Source organism: Urocitellus parryii, chromosome X (genome assembly GCF_045843805.1).
Source record: "Urocitellus parryii isolate mUroPar1 chromosome X, mUroPar1.hap1, whole genome shotgun sequence".
Taxonomy (NCBI): Eukaryota; Metazoa; Chordata; class Mammalia; order Rodentia; family Sciuridae; genus Urocitellus; species Urocitellus parryii.
The window spans coordinates 85341075-85363581 of NC_135547.1; the positions used below are offsets into that span (position 1 = coordinate 85341075).

Sequence of the window (22507 nt, forward strand, 5' to 3'; positions counted from 1 at the left end):
TGTGTGGTTATAGAGCACCAGCCCCTAGCTTTTGTGCCCTAAGACATGGCTAGTGTTCTATGGTTATGTACTACAAGCATCTTATTTTACTAAATGTAAATATATCCTGAAAATGGCAGAATACAAAGTGCTTTAATCACCTACTATCTAGAATTTTCTACACACTGAACCAATTTCAAAGTCCCTTTAAATTCTGGAATTTTACTATACTTAAATAATGCATGGAAAAACGTATCTGGTATCATAGTTAAGCACACTGAGATTGTAAAATAAAGTAGCAATGCATGCTGGACAATATTCATACAGTAGATATTTTTATCTAACAATACAAAAACTCACCTTCCTCTTGGTATTAACTATCACTAAACTCCAGCAACTAGCAGATGTTTTGCAATAATTAGCAAGTTTTTATGTGCTAATAGTTTCTAAATGACAACAGCTAAGTAAACAAGACATTAAATTGAGTTTAATATCGCTAAAATACTACAAAGGAGTCTCAGCAATATATATGTAACAAATTCAATTTGATATATATATATATATATATATATACACACCATGGGCCAAATATTTAATGATAAATAAAAGATAAATATGACTCCTAAAACCAAAAGTAATCCATGTAGTTTATCTGGGAATGAGTAAATACTGTATACACAAAATTGGATACTCAAATTTATAGGCAATTTTCAAAGATAATTTTGACTGTATTTGGGTTTCATTTATACAGTGGATTAAAATTTAACTGTGAGCAAGATGGAACTTTAATATATAGCACAGAATGCTTATCTATAAAAAATAATGTTTTGAATCCTTGTTCAAGGCCTGTTTTCTTTTCTGTAAAATGGGAACCCTGAGAATAGTGATGGTTAATTTTATGTTCCAACTTAGCTGGACTACAGTGCCAGATATTTGGTCAAACATTGGTGTAGATGGTTCTGTGATTGATTGACTGATGGACTGATTGTTCAGTTTTGATGAGACTAACATTTAAATCACTAGCTTTGAGTAAAGTACATTAACCTTCATAATGTGGATAGACATCTGCTGCCAGCAGTCTGCTTTTGGACTCAAACTGCAATTCCTCCTGTGTCTCCAGTCTGCTGGCCTATCCCATCAGATTTTGGACTCATCATGCCTCTGTAAAGCACGTGAGCCAATTTCATAAAATCTCTTTATATTTACTAGGTATCTATCTATATATACATTTTATTGCCTCTATTTCCCTGGCTAATACAATATTCAATAGGATTATTGTGGAGATTAAAAAAGAGAATGTATTTAATCTTCACAATACCTGAAATATGAGATAGTGCTAGATAAATCATTGCTATGGTCTACCAAAGGTCTAATATTGCTCTTACAGCCTTGATCCCAGTGGTTGTTTCTTTTAGGTCAGATCTACTCTATAGTTGAAACTAAACCCCAGGCATTCAAATACTTCCTGGAAATCTATCTTCCTCCTTCCTGTCTCAGACTCCAAACATGTTAGAAAAAAAATGAGCTTCAGCTCTGCAATAATTACTGGTCCTCAACACTCTTATGGCTCAATATTAGTACCTGATAACTGACCTGTTTGAATACCTGCATTGAGCCACCTTCTGAATTAAGTTGGACTTCCAAGTTGTTTATGAGTTGATCCATATCTGGAAAAAATACAAGGGAAAGATAACTTTTAGAACAAGACCTAACCCACTCTGAATATACAGTATGCCACTTATCCTTGGTTATCCCTGTATGTGTTCTGAGAATACACTTTTTCAGGATTTAATAGATACTTAGAAGTCACTAAAACATTTAGATTTATTATACTCATCAAGATAGCCCTGATGTATCCCCAACATATTAGACTCCCACTTGCCCCCAAATTCTGCATACAGGTAATCTGTTTCTTCTAACCTCTCCAACCAGTTCAACTTCATAGGAATATCAGCATAACTACATAATTTCCAGAATCCTCTCCTCCTGATCCAGTTCCTATTCTCCTGAGTTCTAAGATATTGACCCAATTAAAATATCTATACATTGGGATTAAATATTCTCCAGAGAAGTATTTATCTGTTTACCTCTCTTAAATGTACAAACGGGGAGGGGGGCTAATAAAAACTAGTCTTCCCTTTCCTCTTTAGATATCTATTCCTTTTATGAAATGAGAGAGTTGGTAGCCTCATTCAGCTGCCTTGAAACATCACAATTTTTCCTAAAGCACCTGTCAAGTTCTCTTCTTCAACTAGATTTTCTTTGATTTGTGTATAGTCCAATCTCCCTAGAGAGAAAAACACGGTAAGGAAGCCAAATCCACAACTCACTTATGACTTGATCAGTGAGATATAAGATCACATTAAGTGTTCCCAAGTCAATTACAATGATTTCTCTCACCTATGACCTGATTACATTTCAAAAGTTCATAAATCTTAATTGTTTGGGATGTCAAATACACAGAAGTATTAATTTTAAAGGTCACATCACAACAGCCATTTAAGACATAATTCAGTTAAATACAACAAATACACAATCAACAAGGATACAAAATTATAATATTGTAACACAAAAATGTAAAGGAGGAACCTGAAAACAATTATTTCATTTGTTGAATGTCAAGAATTGAGAAAATCATCCCTAATTAGAGCAGAAACATACAAGGAAACCTAACATTTTATTTTATTTTTATATTTATTTTTTAGTTTTCAGTGGACACAACATCTTTATTTTTATGTGGTACTGAGGATCGAACCCAGCACCCCGTGCATGCCAGGCGAACATCCCCAGCCCTGGAAACTTAACATTTTAAAGCACCATATGTCCAATTTTATTTAAAAATTCATGACATCTTTGATGCAGGTATATGAGAACTGTACACATAACCTCCATTCATTCAACAAACATAGATACTGTGTGTCCAAGGCTGTACTAGGAACATTACTATGATTTTGGGCTGTGGGCCAACCAGACATGTGGAGAGCCAGAAAAATGTAGCAGAATCCTGTCCTGGTAGTCTGATGCACAAGAACCATTTCACAATTTTGACAAGGCCTTTTTTTTTTTTTTTTTAAAGATTCAACTCATCTGTCTAGAATGAGAGGATTTTGAACTATCTTCTGCATAGCCCTAAGGCTTCTATGGAACTTCTCAGGGGTGATATAATGGAGAAAGAAGTATAGCAAAAAATGAGAAAGAATAAGAACAGTTGAGTCCAGAACTCAGAAAAATTATAATTTCCAAAATAATTTGACCTCCTTGCTTTTTCCACTAATATATTCCAAGGACCTAGAACATTGCCTGATGCATGTTAGATGTTCAATAAGTTTATGAATGTTTTTGATGATAATGATAGGAAAAAAGGCAAGGAAATATGTTTTCTCAAGCACAGGAATTGGAAAACAGTAGGACAGAATGAAAGAAAATTAGAGAGAGCATATAAGAGAGATGCCTGTTGTATGATTAACTACAAAATAAGAGGTGTCAGAGAGGACAGCAAAGCATTTTCTGATTCCTGGAATGGGAAAATGGAGTGTGATGATAGAAAAACAGTGTTAGGTCAGATAATTCTTATATAGTCTACATTGTTGGAGGGAAACAAAAAAGCTGGAACTTGCTTTGTTGTTACCAGGAAAATTTATAGGAGAATGTGGAGAGAATTCAGTTGTCCCCCTGAAGTCACAACACCTTGACTAAGCCTCATTTTTCTAGCCAGGACAATTTACAAGAGCCATGTTCTATCTGGTTTTCTTTAATTCCTATGGATTAAGAGAAAACAGGACTGAGGAAGAAGAATGACATTGAAAAACTATTTAGCCTCAATGAAGCTCGTTTTCTTTACCTGCCAAGAATGGGGAAAAATCATATTGCCTTTACGTACGTATAACTGCACTCAAAATAATTCTTGGCATATAAAAAAGTCCTTATTAACCACTCTCATGACCATCATCACAACCATTACTATCATTATTGTTTATTTTGGTGCTGGGGATTGAACTCAGGGCCTTGTGCATGCTAGGCAAGCACTCTGCTCCTGAATTTACAATCTCCAGCCCTCATTATTACTGATGGTCAGAATCTTGAGCTGTGACTCTGAATATCTCCTAAGTATCCAACAGGTCCTTTATACTCAATAAGCTCACAAAATGCTCATTTATTTTTACATATTTTATTTCTAGCATCATCATCAAGCTAATCTATCAAGCTAAAAATCTGAGGGTCACTCAACTTTGACACTTCTCTCTCTCTCTCTCTGTCTCTCTCTCGCTCGCTCACTCGCTCTCTCTTCAACTGGTCATCAGCCACAACAAATTCTACTCCAGAAATACCTCTTAAACCTGGATCTTCATCATTTGCCAGCCACTTCTCCTTCTCGTACACTCCATATTGTTACTGAAGTGTGATAAAATGTGTGGGTTCTGGAGTGAGTGCCTGAGGTCAAATTCTGGTACTGAGACTTCTTAATAGTAAGACATTAGGCAAAGTTTCCCAGCTCCCTGTGTCTGTTTTCTCATCTGTAAAATGGGAATAATATTAGTTCATAGAGTTGTTGTGAGGATTTGTAAAATGGGAATAATAATAGTTCACAGAGTTGTTGTGATTTATAAAGTTAGTAAATGTTCAAGTGCTTACAACAGAACCTGGCACAAAGAAGTATTATCTCTTTTTCTGAATACCAGGTAAGCTCATCCATAGTTACCTACTTTTATTCCTCTTTCTTTTAGCAGAGTATCTCCTATATACTATGATCTAATGTCTGGTGAGTAAATGAATATATGATCATGGGAATAAGCAAAGTTAGAGCCACATCCAGAACCACAGCTGCTTATCTCCTAAAGCTTTAATAATAATTGTCAAGAAACCTAAAAATATCTCTTGCCCTATCTACATTACAAATATTTTAGTCAAATGGCAAAGGGAATAGATGACAAATAGGAATGTCTCAGCCATTTCTGGTTGAGAAATTATAGGAAATGCCAGTTGGGTAAAAAAAATAAATAGCCAAATGTCATCAAATGAATAGCCAAATAGTCATTAGATAATTCTCATCTATATTCTACATGTTGGTAGGAGTGACTACAGAAAGTTTTGGGAAGATGTAAAAACTTCCCTTTTAAAAATTTTGTATCTTCAATGTTTAGTCAGGTAAAATTAAAAAATAAGGAATTAGGGCCCACTGAAGGTTTTTTAAAAAGCTGTTTTTGAAAAAGAGGGCTTTATAAACCTCTTACTTTATAGAGTCAGAATTGCTTCTCTAAGTATCTAGGAGAGACCAGACAGATGCACAGAAGCTGTCAGTGAGGGAAGTAGTGAGAAAATATGCAAAGGTAGTTATAGTACTGGTCTGGGCCATTCAGATGTGAATCACCCAGGCAGGAGGGCATCAAAAATGAAAATTACATACTTAAGGTAACTATAATTCTGCTTGGTTTGGCTCTTCGAGCCTTTGGGTTTAGAAGCTATATTTCCTGTTCTTTCTTCCAGGGGCAGGGATATTGGAGAAAGGAAATAAAGGAGAATTGAGCCACATCTCCAGTGGTCAATGTCTCCCATATGTAAGATAGAAGACCATGAGCACAGGAAGTTGATAAGATTATGTACTTCTGTCATGTTCCAAAGTGTATTTTTTTTTTACCCAACTGGCATTTCCTATAATGATCTGCTTGTTTTATGAAAGTAAACGGTGCCTCCAAGGGATAGGAGGAGATGGCTCACTAAGAAGACCACATCCTACCCTTTGGCCAACCTTGGAAGAGGAAAAATGCCTAGAGATGAAATAAGAACTTTAAGGAGGGAAGCAAAGCAGAGTTATTAGAGCCTACAACTAAAAAGAAACAGGGAATAGTATACACATTTAAGAAGGGACTTAGTGCCTTAAGAGAATAGAGACTTTGGGCAATGCAAATAATAATCCCTCTTCTGTATCTGCACAACTCTACAACAGGGAAAGAGATAGCATTCATATAATTCCCATTTCACAGATCACTGATTTGGAGGCTCAATGACACACAGTTTAGAAGTCCTGGAATCAGAACTTAAACTTTTATCCTCTTAGTGCCTTCTCACTACTTTTGAATACCTAAAATCTGGTGAGTACATTCTTCATGAAAAACTGTCTGCTAAAAGATCAAGTTTGAAGACAACAAAATAATCACTTAGGAGGACCTTATACAGTTATTCACCTACATCCTCTGAACATAAAAAATGCTGAAACTATTAAAATATGAGAAACAATCTTTTAGTGTTTTGAAATTATGGATCATTTTTTGAAAAGTGCTACCTATATTTTTATTATTAGAAAAAATAATTAAAGGACTAGAGTACACATATATTTTAGATGGTTTATTATATATCTTCTAGGGGAATAGAAAGTAGTGTTAGGATGGGTCTTTACAAAAACCTTCAGGATTAAAGTTACTCTGTATCATGACATTAACAATGGAATGGTGATAAAAAGCTCTATAATAGTCTGTATTCCCCAAGTACTTACTATGTGTCAGGTACTGTTCTGTGAAAATAATATTATCACATTTACTCCTCACAATCCTTGTAGTGAGTACTACCCTATTTTATTGTTTATTTTTTGCAGTGCTAGGGATCAAACCCAGGGCCACAGGCATGCTAGGCCAGCACTCTACCACTGAGCCACACCCCAATCCTCCCCATTTTAAAAATGAGCAGAGAGAGATGAAGTGGTTTATCCCCAAATCACCCACCTAGGAATGGCAGAAAGGGGATTTGAATTTCAACAGCCTGGAGCTATAATACAGCCATAATAAAGTTATAATGCGTCTTGATTTGGAGGCAAATGGATCCCCAACTTCTGCTTGAAGCAGGTCCCATAACAGAGGGTAAATGGTTGCTAAAAACAAACTACCCAATAAAAGGAGATTGCAAGATCCTCTAATTTATCCTATTTCCTTCAAAGAGCCTCACATCTATCACTTTGGACATTATCAGAAAACTCAACCTCAAAGAAATCCCAACAGTAGTATCTCAGTGGACAAATCCTTATGACTTTCCTATGGAAAGATTTCAATATACACAAAAGCTGGAGGGTTTCTGAAGTACTTAGTCCAAACACACAGCAGGTACTCAGAAGTGACTTCAAGACAGAAAACCCTTATATCTTGCATTTCCTGCTACTTAGAATGAGATAAAAGAAAATATGTGTGTGTCGGGGGCAACTGGGATGGTAAAAAGAAGAGAAGTTTAAGAGGAAAGAACACATTACCACAAAAATGAGTCCGGTCTGACAGCACATACCATGTGTGAATTTCAGTGACAGAAAGAATGAAATTGAATATTATACCATCACAACAGTTAGTCAAGTTTGAAGTAGTGAAGTAGTGTGAGGTAATGAAAAGATAAGGTGATAAGATACACCAGAACAAAGCTGGATGATTTTGTGCAAGTCATTTGACCTTTCTATGCCCCAGTTTCTCATACACAAAATGGAAATACATCCTCTCATTTGGTTGTCAAGAAGATAAATCATGGTAACACATATAATAATTTGTTTGTAAGACATAATTGTAAGATCTCAATGTAATTTTTAGGATGATTTCTGTCAGAAAAATCACAAAATAAAGTATAAAAACAAAGTCATATTTTAAAGATCCAAATCAGTTAGAGTAACAATTCCTATCTTATTATTTTTGATATATTTATCTCTATTTCCTATGACTTCATATTCTATAGTATCACCTGCATGGCATCTAATGCTTTCACATATTTGTCCTCTCCTCAGATGCTGATGTTAAGCCCAATTTTCTTTACTACAAGAAATAAAACAAATATGTATGACTGATAAATCACCTTGAAATGTCCTCATTCTGAAAAAAATAAAAGCTAAAGAGAATGATGATAAACTCCCATATGAGTTTTGGTTCTAGTTTAATCACCAAATTGTTAGGTGACCTTGGGCAAGTCCTATCACTTAATGTGGAAAGTGGAATTAACTTCTTCTCACTTACATCACAGGATCCTTGTGAGGATGACCTGAAAGAACAGATTTTTAAAAATTGCACAAATGTAACCTCAGATTTCTAGAAATAGTCCCTCTGTCCTCAAACACCATTAAACAAGTACATTTATGTTCAAATAATAATCTTACATGCAATACCCTGGTGGAATTTTATTTATTTATTTATTTATTTATTTATTTATTTATAGGTAGTGGGGATTGAACCCAGCTGTGCTTAACCACTAAGTCACACCCCCACCCTTTTTATTTTTTATGTGGAGACAGGTATTGTTAAGTTGCTTATGGCCTCACTAAATTGCTGAGGCTGGCCTCCAACTTGTAAACCTTCTGCCTCAGCCTCCTGAGTCACTGGGATTACAGGTGTGCACCACCACACTCAGCCAGTGGTAGAATTTATAATAAAAATGCTCTAGTTAAAGAAGGCAGTGTGAAATAAAGGGAAAATAATTTAACTAGGAGCTGGTAGACTTGGATTCTAGACCAAGCTCCACTGTTACCTGTTACTCAAAATGTTATTGAAACTACTTTCTTTTTCAGGCCCCTTCCAGTTATAATATTCATAAATAAATAAATAAATAAATAAAATTCCACCAGGGTATTGCATGATAAAGTCCATAGATGGAAAATCCATAATAATCATCCAAGTTTCTGCTGACCAGTGAGGTTGATGTCAAGAAAAACAATTAAATTCCCTACAAACCACTACGTAAACTTGAATTTCATTCCAATGGCATTAAAATTATTATGGATGATTTCAAATGCATACAAATGTAGAGACAGACTCCTATGTGTCTATTCCCAGCTTCAAATATATTCAGTTAAAGGCAAATCTTATTTTATTTGTACTCCAAATTACTTGCCCCATCTCAGTGGATATTTTTAGGTAAATCCTAGAAACTATAACATTTCATTCCTATGGTATTTCTAATAGGGGATATGTAATCTTCACAATTGTCTGTGAGATAGCTACTATTGTTGATCTCGTTTTCCACATGAGGAAATAAAAGGTCAGAGAGACTAAGTAATACCAAAGTCATAATAAATTGGTTAGTAACTGAAGTCACAGAATTGGTTCCCATCAAGATGTTATAAATTAAAATATGATTAGCTGAAAAATTTTCAAATACAGGAAATTTCATTTAAAAAGAAAATCTATTTCTTGATTTTCTGAACACTTGAAAGATCTTACAACACGGAGTATACATTGAAAAAATATTTGGAGATGATCAGTGGCTGCTCCCTTTAGACATGGCATTCCTCTCTTTTTACTGGGTCTTGCTGAGATTTGAGCTTGAGATTCTAGGTTCATGTGATAAAATAAAACTAGGCATAAAGATAGCAGTCAAACTTTACAAGACAAAGGCTGGAAACTGTGGCACACATGTAATCCCAGCCACTCAGGAGGCTACGGCAGCAGAATCACCAGTGCCAGAACATCCTGCACAAATTAGTGAGACTCTTGTCTCAAAAAAAATTGTCTAGGGATTTAGCTCAGTGTCAGAGTGCTTGCCTATCATGCCCAAGGCTCTGGGTTCTATTCCTCGAACCCTCAAAAAATGCATTAAAAGAAGCCAGGCATGGTGGCACATGCCTGTAATCCCAGCTGTTTGGGAGGCTGAGACAGGAGAATTTCAAGTTCAAAGCCAGCCTCAGCAACTTATTGAGCCCCTAAGCAGCTCAACAAGACCCTGTCTCTAAATAAAATACAAAAAAAGGCTGGGGATGTGGCTCAATGGTTAAGTGCCCCTGGGTTCAATGCCCGTACAAAGAGAAAAAAAAAAAGCATTAGAAAGTAATGGATGCTGTTTCAGTGAATTGTAACTTGAAGTTAAGAGCCTTTGAAGCAACAGTCAGAAAAAAAAAATCCCCAAAGAATTGTTTGTTATGAAGTGGAGCTTGAAGAACTAAGAAGAGTCCTAAAGGGAATTCAAATGAGAGAAAAAGTAGATTATAAACTCTATGAAGACGAAGATTCCCACTTAAAATTATTCACCACTATAACCCCAGCTTTTAGCATGATACCTAGAATTTTGTAGGTGCTTAGTAAAATGACTGGGCAAAGAGGAATAATTTTTTTAAATGTGTTTTAAGGACAATATCCTGGCAATAATCCTCAGAGAATGAAGAGGAGGAAGAATCAATGCAAAACTAGAAACTAATAGAATATTCTATTTATTTTATGGTAAGAACTTGCAAAATTGCCACAAATTCAATACCTAGAATGGCCAGACAGTTTAAGGTCACCTAGGCCAGATGAGGAACACAATGAACAGATAATATATGTCCTGTCTAAAAGGGATAGAGAGAGCAGTTCATAAACTCTAGGCAATTTTTGCCAGGAGCGAATACTGGCTTAGTATCTTCTGATTATTCTGGAAAATCTTGAATTCTAGAATTTTAAAGTAAAATCTGATTCTGAAATGTTGGAAGTCAACCAATTTTTAAAGTCTGAGACTAGGAAAATTGACATTCTGCTATGTTAACACTTTCACCCCCAATGTGAATGTATTTGGAGACAGGGCCTTTATGGAAGTTATTAAGGATAAAGGAGGTCATAAGGGTAGGGTTCTAATCTGATAGAATTATAAGAAGAAACACCATAGAGTTTTCTTTCTCTCTCTCTCTCTCCTTGCATAAAGGTCATGTGAGTATGTAGCAAGAAGGCAGCTATGTAGACAAGGAAAAGAACTCTCAAAAGAATATGAACATCCTGGCATCTTGATCTAATATTTCTAGATTCCAGAATGTCAAAAAATTAAATTTCTGTTTAGCAGACTCAGTCAGTGATATCTTGTTATGACAGCCCTATTCCTCTCATATAGAACTTACAAAGTTGTTATTGCTATTACAACATTGCAAAAGTTTGGAAAGAGCCTGTCAATCCATAGAAAACTGTTTAAATAAATCATGGTTCATCCATATAGTGAAAAACTATGCAGACACACAAAAGAATGAGACATATTCTATGTATTATATGGAAAGATCTCAAGTATATTTTTAAGTAGACAAAACAAGTTGTGGAACAATGTGTAGAATGTGTTACCATTTGTGTATAAAAGGGAAGTGGGAGTATACATATTTATTATCTGACCTACGTTAAATATCCCTGAAAATACTCCTTATGAATTTGTTTTTTAATATTTATTTTTTAGTTTTCGGCGGACACAACATCTTTGTTTGTATGTGATGCTGAGGATAGAACCCGGGCTGCACGCATGCCAGGCGAGCGCGCTACCGCTTGGGCCACATCCCCAGCCCATGAATTTGTAACTGTAGTTAACTCTAGTGAGACAAAAATGGGTGGCTAGAATACAGGAATAGGGGAGAGAGTCCACTGTACAGTTTTGTGTATGTTGGATTTTAAGCTCTGTGGAATGCATTACCACACCTAGAATACATTTTTTATTTTTTGGAAGTGGGAATTGAACCCAGGGTGCTTAACCACTGAGCAACATCCCCAGACCTTTTTTTTAACACTTATTTTTTAGTTGTAGGTGGACATAATACCTTTTATTTTATTTTTATGTGGTGCTGAAAATTGAACCCAGTGCATCAGGCTTGCTAGGCCAGCCCTCTTCCCCTGAGCCACAACCCCAGGCCCATCCCTAGCCCTTTTTATTTTGAAACAGCGCCTTTCTATGTTGCTTGGGGCCCTGCTAAATTGCCGAGGAAGGCTTTGAACTTGCAATCCTTCTGCCTCAGCCTCCTGAGTTGCTGGGATTACAGTCATGCATCACCAAGCCCAGATAAAATATATTTATAAATGAGAGTTTTCAAATTTTAGGGGAAACATACATGTGAGCTGTATTTGATCCATAGGCTAATTTTTTTTTTTTTTTTGCACTGCTTGCCTAAATTCAGGGGGTGGCAGTTAGAAGAAAAAAGGAAAGTATGTACTAATGCCAGATACAAAGAGAAAAAAAAAAGCCTTTGGCACCTAGGTAGATGAGGAAACAGAGAAAGAAGGAAAAGTCTGATGCCAGCATTTTGAGCATCAGTTATAAGAACCATAACAACTACATTTTCTCACTGCTTACTACGTTTTCATGCATTCTTCTGTTTAACAAAATTAACATATTTATTTCTCACTGCCACTCCATGAATTAGTTTCTATTATTATTCTCAATACACAGATGAGAACAAGTACAAAGTTTAATTAAATTCCCCAAGATTATGATAATGATGTAATGTAACTTTCTTAACCAGGGAAGCGGAAAGGAGAAGTCTTGAATGATGGATGGATAAGAGTCTGGGGCAGCTGGGCATAGTAGCACACACCTGTAATCCCAGTAGCTCAGGAGGCGGAGACAGGAGGATTGTGAGTTCAAAGCTAGCCTCAGCAACAGCAAAGCGCTAAGTAACTCGGTGAGACCCTGTCTCTAAATAAAATACAAAATAGGGCTGGGAATGTGGCTCAGTGGTTGAGTGTCCCTGAATTCAATCCCCAGTACCAAAATAGAATAAATAAAATAAAAATCCCAGAGTTTGATTTGTCCATATATATATATATATATATATATATATATATATCCAATTCATTTAAATACACAGACAATATCTTTTAGTATATTACATACAGCAGCTATGTTCCAAACATTTATATCCAACTTCCTGTCTCATCAATCTATATTCCTCTGCCACAAACACACAGAAACATTTAAATAAAACAAAACAAAAATGATGAGACCTTCCACTTATGAAATTTGTATTACATGTCAGGCACTGAGTCCAATGCTTTACTTACATTATTTATAATCACAAATTATAATATAATGTTAGAGATGATAATAAGAGACTAGATAATGAAGCTAAGTTGGGGATAATCAATAAATTGGAAATGTGAATTGTAGGTATAATGCCTAAATCAAAAACATTAGTGTATACACTCTACTTAGCAATTAGATGGCAAGTGTACTAGATGATCATTTTGGTCAATCATCTCAATCAAGTTTTCCTTCATTTACAAAAATAATGGCATTTTAGAACTAGACCTCAGACAATAATCTACAAAATATGTACAAAGCATTTACAAGGGAAAGGTGATTAGCTAAGTATTATAAAGATAAAATGACACTACGCGTCACTGAGTACCTTGGCAGTCGGAAAAAGGGGTAAGAGCTTAGATATGTAATGCAGGACAAAGAGTGATGCGGTTTCCAGAAAATGCAGGAAAAGTAATATGGAACCTCAAAAGAGCATTTCTAGATGCAAGAATCATAGAAATGGCATTTAAGTTGGGATTAATGATGGAAGGAACACTATAAATACTGTTCAGGAAAAATCATGAAAATAAGTACATTATAAGCATTTTATTTGTGGTATCAATGAAACAGAACAGAAAGGACATCTAAAGAATAGACATGCTGTGGGAGGCCAGGGCAAAGGTAGAATTTAAGGGAAGATTCAGGTTTGGATGGGAGGATAAAGAAGACATTCAAGACAAAAGAAATAGGAAATTAAGTTTTTAAAAAAATTTCTCAGTGCCTAACACATAGTATGTCAATATACATTTACTAAATAAATTATGTATCCAAAGGCAATCTTGTCTTCATTTAACCAATTAAATGAGGTCATACAGTGTAACTGACTCAGGGCAAAGGTGAACATATAAGTGAATCAAATAATAATAGAGCCTCTGCCAGAAAGAGGAAGAATGAATGGTTGATATTCCCCATCATCAAAGACAACCTGGAAGGATGAACAACTTGACTGGGCTTGATATATTGGGTACTAGAATTCAGATATCTGAACCACTAAGAACTCCATCTCTAAAATTCATATACTAGCCCAGCATGGTAGTGCATACTGAAGTAGAAGGTTTGCAAGTTGAAGGCCAGCCTCAGCAACTGAGCCAGACCCCATCTCAAAATAAAAAATAAAAAAGGTTTGGGAATATAGCTTAGTAATAGAACACCTGGGTTCAATCCCCAGTATTTCCCCTATCAAAATGAATATACTAGAACAATGAGAGTGAAGGTGATGACCTAGTTGATGTTTTTCCCCCAATGTTTCTGTTACTCCTAATGTTCTTTCTATTGTAACCTGAATGCCTAAGCAAAAGGGACCTATAGTTCCCTAGTGCTATGAAAGTAGAGACACGAGTTCTATCTTGAGAATTGACTAGATAAATGCATTTGTTGCTTTTACTTTTAAAGTTATATTTCTGCCCTTTTTATGTTTTCTGCCTGCCTGTTCCCTAAGCTAACCTGAAGACACTGTTCCCAGTGTATTCTCTTTGTCCCCAACCTTTACCAAAGTAAGGGTTTCCCCCAAACTTTAAAAGAGTACGATGAGGTCATTTATGTGTCACTGGTTTTTGTTGTCCAAAGGTCCCATTGGCTATATTGTCCTGGTTAAGTTACCCAAAGAATGAGGGGAAAGGCAGTTTAGTGGCCTTTTCTCTTAGAGCTGATAAAGTCCAGTGGGAACAATGTTAAATCAGAAGCAAATAAAACCTATGCTCTAGCCTCAGCCTTTGGGCAAGCTAATTCAGTCTTCCTAGGCCTCCTTTCACTTCACCTAGGTGGTATTTTAAGGACAGCAAAGTACCAATTCTATCATGAGTGCTCAGAGAAAGAGTACCAAACTGAGTAAGAAAAGTGAAATTAAGATACAACAAGTAGCAGTCTGTGTCACATACACTATGGTATTTAATTCACCTGAATGTCTTTTGAGATATAATTATTAATCTGCATTCTGTAGAGAAAAGCAATGCCCAGGGTCACACAACTAGTTAGGGGTGGTAGTAGGGTTTCAAAGCAGATATTTCTGTTACTGTCAAACCATCACAGTTCTTGTTAGTTTAAAATTCAGATTTGGAGATTATTCTCTTTTTCCAGCTATTATTACTCTTGCTGACAGATAGGTGCTTAGTATATGTTTTTCTTCACAATGAAGACAATATTAAAGAAATATGACATCGTTTCCTTGGCTACCTATTTGTGTTTATTTTCCCCAAAATTCTTACGGTAAAACAAAACAAAACAAAAACCTACACACATAAAAAGCTCCACCAAGTGGCCGAGCAAGTCCATTAGCTCAAGCAATCGCAGCAATTCGGCCCAATCTTCCACCTACACAGACGAACCAACCGCCTTGGCCACGTCTTAAAGGGCCCGGGCTGGGCCTTAGGCTTGGGCTTCCTCCTCCAACCAAGCTCAGCCCCTCCTTAAAGAACTGGCACGCCCTAAGCAGCTCCTCCCCTGCGGCTCCTTCCAGGGTCTCGCGATTCGTGTCCCTAATAGCCCAGGTTCCCACCTTAGCCCCCTGCCCCCTCCTCCTCCTTTTTAGAAGCATTTCTAGGTACTGGCTAGAGCTTGGCGGGGGGTGGAGGGAGTTACCTGGTTCGGCTTTCTGAATACTGTTCTTGCTGGCTGCGACTTTGGCTATGTGGGGTTAAGTCAAAGACAAACCTTTACCGCTTAAGGGGGATTTGCGAGCATTGAGCCAGGGTGGACTAAACTAGACAAATCCATCCATTCTTGTCCTCTTTCACTACTTTCACGAAGCCCCCCAAAAGTATCTCTTCCCCTTCTTAGCCCCTCTTTGCTCAACGCTTTAGCAAAGTCATTTCCCTTGAGTTTCATTTGATTCCACACAGTGTTCTTACCCTTCCGCTTCCCGCCCCCGCCCCCTCCACTTCTAAAACCCAAAAAGAAGTGGGTGTGTGTAGGGGGGAGGGGTAGAATCTAGACGGAGGAGATGAGAGTGGGTGGGTTCTAATCCCGGAGTCACTTACCGCCCATGTCTCTAGCTGAGGACTCCTGAAGTGTCCGGAGCTCATGCCGTCCTCCAGGAGGTTCATACCCCTGAGCTGATCGCAAGACAGCTGCTCCCCTCACACCCGCCCCTGTCTGACAGCGCGCCAGGCGACTAGCTCTTGCCTTCTCTTTCTCGGCCCCCCACCTCCCCTTTTTCTCTTGGCTGGAAAATGGGGAGGAAGGCGAAAAGGGAGGGAGTCGATTCAGCCCCAGCTGGGCCACCCTTAGAACAAGGGAAACAAAGCTCTCAAGCATCCAACCCAAAAATCAGGGCCGGCAGAGCAGACTTTCTAAAAAGAATCCTCCCCCTGCAGCTTTTCCTCGGCTAAAAATAAAGTGGGTTTGCTGGGCCGAAGGGGCCAATGCTAAAGATCCTCCGTTCCCCTTTTACCTCCACCAATTTAGTTCCGGCCAAGCCCACTCTCCACCCATCCTCTGAACTCCGCACACCCTTGAAAAGCAGAGGGCCGGGGGTGGGGGCTAAAAAAAAAAAAAAAACCCACCCTAAACCTCAAAACACTACTTGAACACAAAGTTGAGGCGGAGAAGGAATCATTCAAGACAGGAACGTTCCCCACGAGGAGATACCATGAGAGGATCCCTTCACCACCGCGGTTGCCGCCGCACACCCCAGCGCCTTCCTAAAAAGAAAGAAGGGAGGAGAAAATGCCGACGATTGGTCGAAACATATAGAACACCAGCCCAGGGAAGGGGCTTCAGCGAAAAAACGGCAGCAACTCTTGCGGGTCTTCTGGGGCGGGGTTTCTTGGAGGCACCTAGCTGCACCACTGGGGACCTCGAGCCCCACACGGGTCAGAACCTGAAGTGCTCTCTGGGCAACCTGAGTGGGTGGAGTGATTCCGTCTTTCTCCGCCCGGCTAGGCCCAGAAGAGAGGTGTGACTATCGTGAGGACTCCACCTAGGGTGGAGTTCCTTAAAAGGGACAAGCGGCCGCTAGAGGAGAGAGCAAAGTAGGAGGAGGTGGAGAAGGGTGGGGCTGAGAAGGCGGAGGGAGAAGGAAGGGGTTGGGGCGGGGCCCTGGGCGGAGAGAACTGGCCTCGCCCCTGGCGGCTGCCTCTCTGTGTCTCCAGCAGCAGCAGGTACAACTCGAATCAATTTCAGTTCCTTATCCGTCCCAGAAAGAAGCTTGTTAACACACTATTCAGTCATTTATCTACTCGTGTTCTGCTAACTCTCAGGGGACGATGAGGGGTGTAGAGATTGGGGCTGGGGATGCCTAGGAAGAAAGGGAGAGGGAAAGGAGAGAAATAAGAAAGCTGGCTTACTTCGCTTAGCATGATATTCTCCATTAAAGAAAAGAAAAGAAAACTGGCAACTGGAAGCGATATTTACCCTCCTAGCTCTCCATGGTAACGTGTGACACCAGCAAGGACAGTGAGGTCACAGTGCCTTCTCAGGGAGGATGCTAAGAGGAAAGGAGATTGGAACTGGTTGCATACCTATCTACTAACAGAGGAGGGAAGGAGGTGAAGGTAAAGGAGAGGATGGGTAAGAAGAATTGCAAATACTGTGTGGCCCAGCTGGGAGACTTAAGAAAGGCGTTCTCAGTCTCCCAGATACCAGATCTCTAAGAATAGTGTTCTCAACCCCCTGGGACCGCCTCTCAGCTAGGCATTGGCGAAGATCCCCGTAGAGCTGCATCCATAGGATAGGAGCCACATTTCCAGGATTTCTTTGCCCTTGCCTGAAAGTCCTTCTCTAGTTAATTTTAATGGGAGGTCAGGAAGTAACAAGCAACCACAGCCCCCTTTCAGTAGCTCTTGCCTACCACAATTCTTCTAAAGAGGAGGAAAGAGAAGAGAGACAAGAAACAAAGCAGAGGAAGGGAGGGAGCAGCAAGGAAAGAGAAATAATAATAGTTGTTATGGGTTCAGCACTTAATATGGGCAAGTCACTGCACTAGGTGCTTTAACATTCATCATTTCTCTATTTACTCCTGGTAACAACTCTGGAAAGTAGGTACTATTGTACCCTCCATGTCTCCTTTGTTAATTTAAGGAAACAGGGTCAAAGCCCAGTACTTCACAACAGGTAGGCCCACTTAATTATTATTTCAGCCTGCATACTTTCTAAGCATCTCATTTTTCATCCTCATCTCCCCAAACATATTTTTCTTTCTCCCATATTTTAGCCACCTAAATGACATCAAGACTGGGGTCTTTTAACTTGCTGTGGTCTGGCCCCTGTCTACCTTTCCAGCACCAGAGCTTTTACTGCTGTCCTAGGTCTTCCCCTGGATTGCAAATCCCTGAGAATCCTGGCTGTTTCCAACCTTACTTTTTACTTTTTGAAAACTGTTGCCTTATGGACATACATGATGGTGAGATTCACTGTGGTATACTCATATATGTACATAGGAAAGTTTGGTTAATTTCATTTGACTGTACTTATCCCTTCTCCTTTCCTTCAATCCTTTTCCTCTATTCCACTGATCTTTCTTCTATTTTGATGGAATCCCCCTTCCTCAGTTTTTTTTTCTTTTCCCCTTATTTTGGACTAGCTTCCACATATCAGAGAAGACATTTGACTTTTTACTTTCTGGGTCTGCATTATTTTACATAGCATGATGGTCTCCAGTTCCACCCATTTACTTACTGGCAAATATCATAATTTCATTCTTCTTTATGGCTGATAATACTCTATTGTGTATACATACACCACATTTTCTTTATCCATTCGTCTCTTGATGGACATCTAGGTTGGTTCCATAGCTTGGCTATTGGAGTCACTTTACTTTCTGTATCTGAAATAGCCTAAACTCTCTGTCTACCTTCTTAAAAGGACTAACTCAAGGTAGCTTTCCTTCTTATTTATTTCCTTCAGGCAAAACTTCTTCCTCTTTGCCTTCTTCACTCCAAACACATATTTGTTTATATGATTTCTTCCCTTAATAAAGTCTCTGAGGTTAGATACCAGATACTATAATATCTGTAACTTGGATGACAGGCATTATTATGTTTAACAATTATAATAGTTATTGAGCACTAACTATGTGACAAACTCTGTTGTAGAGCTCTTTATGTCTATTAAATCATTAAAAATTCTTCTGACAATCCTGTGAGTAGGGATTACTCAAGGGAAAGTGAGAAACGAGAGCCAGGTAAGTGATAAATGAAAAAGGGAGACCAGGCAGAAAAACACATGAGAGTTTGTCAGAGCTGACAAATAAAAGCCATCTCTCTATAGAAGAGAGAGGCAAAATAGGCTTGAGTTCTAGGACTTTTATGGGGGAGGCTCAGGAATCACAGTGGGTGGGTCCTAATGCAGCAGTTAAGGGTTGGGTTGGTATGAGGGAGTGGTAAGCCTTTCTCAGAAATACCTTTGGGGCCCTTGGGCGGGAAAGCAAAAATTTTTCCCTTAAAATGGCTGTCACTTAAGATGGCCATCCAGATGCTAAGCAAGGACCTTAAAACTACTATCACCAGTTTATAAAAGAGAAAACCGAGGGACAGAGATTAGAGAACATATATACATATTTGCTGCATGAATGTTCCTGTAGTATGGATTTATAAATAACTCCTTATCTTACTATACCATATCTCTCCACCACTCCCTGTACCCCTTCCCTGCTTACAAGGTAAATGACAGGGAATCATAATAGACATGAGTACAATTCTCTTTAAAAAGAATCACTTCAGGCTGGGGTTGTAGCTCAGTGGTAGAACACTTGCCTAACATGTGTTAGGCACTGGGTTTGATTCTCAGCACCACATATAAATAAAATAAAGGTCCATTGACAACTAAAATATTTTTTTTAAAAAGAATCACTTTATCATTTGGAGCCTTAGTTTCTTAATATATGAAATTTAGGAAGTACTACTCAAGATTTTCACTATTCCAACCAAGGCAATTTTAAGCAACACTGGAAAGAGTTTCAGATTCAAATGTATTAGGTTGTTTATATCATGAATGCATTTTTATGTTGTAAAGATGAAGATGAGTAGATAACTATAGTAAAAATTTGAAGAGAGTAGCCACTAGAATTCCTGGTCTAGGTTGGCTGTGCCTTAAGGTCACCATGAGTTCCTTATTCAATATGGAAAGGCTGAAGACCTATCCAGCCAGGCATGGTAGTGCACACCTGTAATCCCAGTGACTCGGGAGGCTGAGGTAGGAAGATTGCAAGTTCAAAGTTAGCTTTAGCAACTTAGTGAGACACATATCTCAAAATAAAAATGTCTGGGGATCTGGGGATGTTGTTCAGTGGTTAATCATGCCTGGATTCAGTCCCTGGTTTAAAAAATAAAAGCTATCTTGCAGATAGCCAAACATTCTATATTCTTATTAAACTTTTTTCTGATTAAGTAATTATCTTAACCCTGATTTATTGTTTTTTTAACATTTTTTAGTTGTAGATAGACACGATATCTTTGTTTTATTTATATTTTATGTAGCACTGAGAATCAAACCCACTGCCTCACGCATGTGAGGCAAGTGCTCAATCACTCACCTACAACCCCAGCCCAACCCTGGGTTATTGTTTTTATGTCTCAATTTTACTTGGGTAGAAAACTTGACCTCATATAACAAATTCAGCTTTTGAAAAACATGAAGTAAATTCTTGAACCTTTTATAAACAAACTCTAGATTCTTTCCCATCCATTCTTCTATCTGTTTAGTAAATAAAAGTAAATTAAGCATCTGGGTTGTATCAAGAACAATGCTAGGTGCTAAGGGGAGAAATGAGAGCATTCATTTTATCCAAGGGGCTCCAGTAAGGAGCCCTTGGTTTTATCATACTCAGTCTATTAGTCCACATTTTCCTTTTGAATATTTTAGGTATGGCCTCTGTCTCACTTAAATTAGGAGTCAAAAGTGACACACAGAGAACTTTGTACCCCATAACCACATTTGGTGGGAAAGGCAGGGCTTTTTCTTTATATTCTTTACTTCTTGATACTAATAATAAGCATGTGACTGATGCCTATGTCTGAAGAAAGGTTTTGAGAGCAGGTATGAAGAAGTAAAAGTTGTGATCACTTTCCCTTTCCTTCTAGGAAGCACCACAGGTTCTCCTTTCTTTAGCAGATTTAAGAAATATACCAAATAGTAACCTGAAATGTCTTCAACTCTGTCCATTCCACCCAGAGCCCGAGGGAAATCCACTGCTTGAGGAAGCAGCCCGCACTTTCCTTTATGTACCCAAAGAATCAGATGAGGAAGATAAGAGTTAAATTAAATGTTTAACTTAGTGAAAGATAGCTGAGAAGTATGTAGACACACCACGTGTCAGGGCTCACAAGATGCTGTTCTCTTTCCCCCTTCTTCATCCTGCTGCTTCTCCTCCTCCTCCTGAAAGCCAACTGACAAACTACCAGGGTGGAGCCCAGTCTGAGGGCTAGAGGGAGGGGAGGAGGAAAAGCCTCAGTAAGAGGACTCCACCCTCCTAGCTCCCAGTAGAACAACAACAACACTTTTAAAAAGAAGGCTTGAAGAGCTGGGAGTGAAGGGAAGGTGGGGCAGAATAGGGTGAAGTGAACAAGGGAGGGGGAAAGGAAGGAGAGTTAGGGGCCCAGCTGGGGAGAGCTGGCCTGGGGAGGGGGAGAGAAGTCAAGCAGTACATAAACAGAAAAATCTGCATTCTTAAGTCACTGTTGTTCACGGAACAACAAAAATGTTGCTAAAACTAGTTCATGGCTCTGACCTAGTGGGAACAAAATTGCCCTCCTCACCCACTTTTCTTCTTGCTCTGGAGTTTCCCAGAGGTCCTACTCCTCCTGAAAAATCAGCTAGAAGGAGACCTTTTGCTCCACTGCTAATGTTGAACCAGTGTTAAGTTCCTCACGTGTCCCAGAGGACAGTACTAAGGTTACTGCCAGCAAAGGATAAGGATATTTCGGAGGAGGAAATCTATTTAGCTAAGAGGAGAAAACCTTGAAGGAGATTATGGGAATTGGCTTAATTTATAAACTATGCAACTTTGAGCAAGTGCCTTCATATCTCTAAACATGCTTTCTTACCTATTTCTTTTACAGAGATACTGCTAGCACTTACTTAACAGAATTATCAAAAAGATTAAATAAGATGCAGAGGTGGCTTTCACAGTGACACTAATGAATTTGAGCCTTCAGGCCCTTTTCCAAAACTCTGGAAGGAATCAACCTATGTTTTCCTTAGAAAGGGTCCCCATAGTTGTATAAACTTTAGGCCCTACCAAACCTAGATCAGCCCCTGCGGAGTTTGTAGCACAGCACCTGCCACAAATGAAGGTCTCAGTAAAGGTTAACCATTATTTTTTAGCAATGGCAGTTATAAAATCTATGAACTTTGAGTCTCTGGCTAAATATATTGAGAACATATCCCATGATCCACATAACCCCTTTCCCTGTGTATATAAGTAAACTAATTTATAAAAATTAATAACTAAACTTCTTGCTCAAGACATTTGGAGGCATGATTAAATTTACCTAAGGAATGGCCAATGGGCCAGGGTTTGAAATTCTACTGGCATACCACCATCCTAGACAAGCTCTAGCAGGCCTTTTAACTCCTATAAGTTAGTTGTGCCTCAGGCTGCTAACTTTATGAGCTAAGAGCTTGACTAGGGCTGTGTGTGTGTGTGTGTGTGTGTGTGTGTGTGTGTGTGTGTGTGTTGGGGTAGGGTTAGGGAGTTGGGTGTCCATGCATTTTCCACACCATTTTATACCCTAGAAGCCACCACACCCATAAATTGGGGCAGGGAAGAGGCTTCATAATCAGCAACCAAGTCAAACCAGAAAAACTGGGAGCCTCAGCCTCACCTGCAGGAAATGGATAACAT

General features: G+C 38.6%; 1 protein-coding gene and 1 non-coding gene across 2 annotated transcripts in view; both read right to left on the minus strand.

The window, feature by feature from the left end:
* Positions 1 to 16165, minus strand: part of Klf8 (KLF transcription factor 8) — a 37805-nt gene extending 21640 nt beyond the window's left edge. Inside the window, exons 1-2 of the mRNA XM_026413608.2 lie at positions 15705 to 16165; positions 1573 to 1646 (exon numbers count right to left, since the gene is read on the minus strand). Coding sequence (XP_026269393.1) covers positions 1573 to 1646; positions 15705 to 15981 — 351 coding nt within the window. The 5' untranslated portion in view covers positions 15982 to 16165. The remainder of the gene's footprint in view (positions 1 to 1572; positions 1647 to 15704) is intronic.
* Trnaa-agc (transfer RNA alanine (anticodon AGC)) lies at positions 6563 to 6634 on the minus strand. The gene has a single exon. It is a non-coding gene; the product is annotated as a tRNA-Ala (tRNA).
* Positions 16166 to 22507: the final 6342 nt, after the last annotated feature.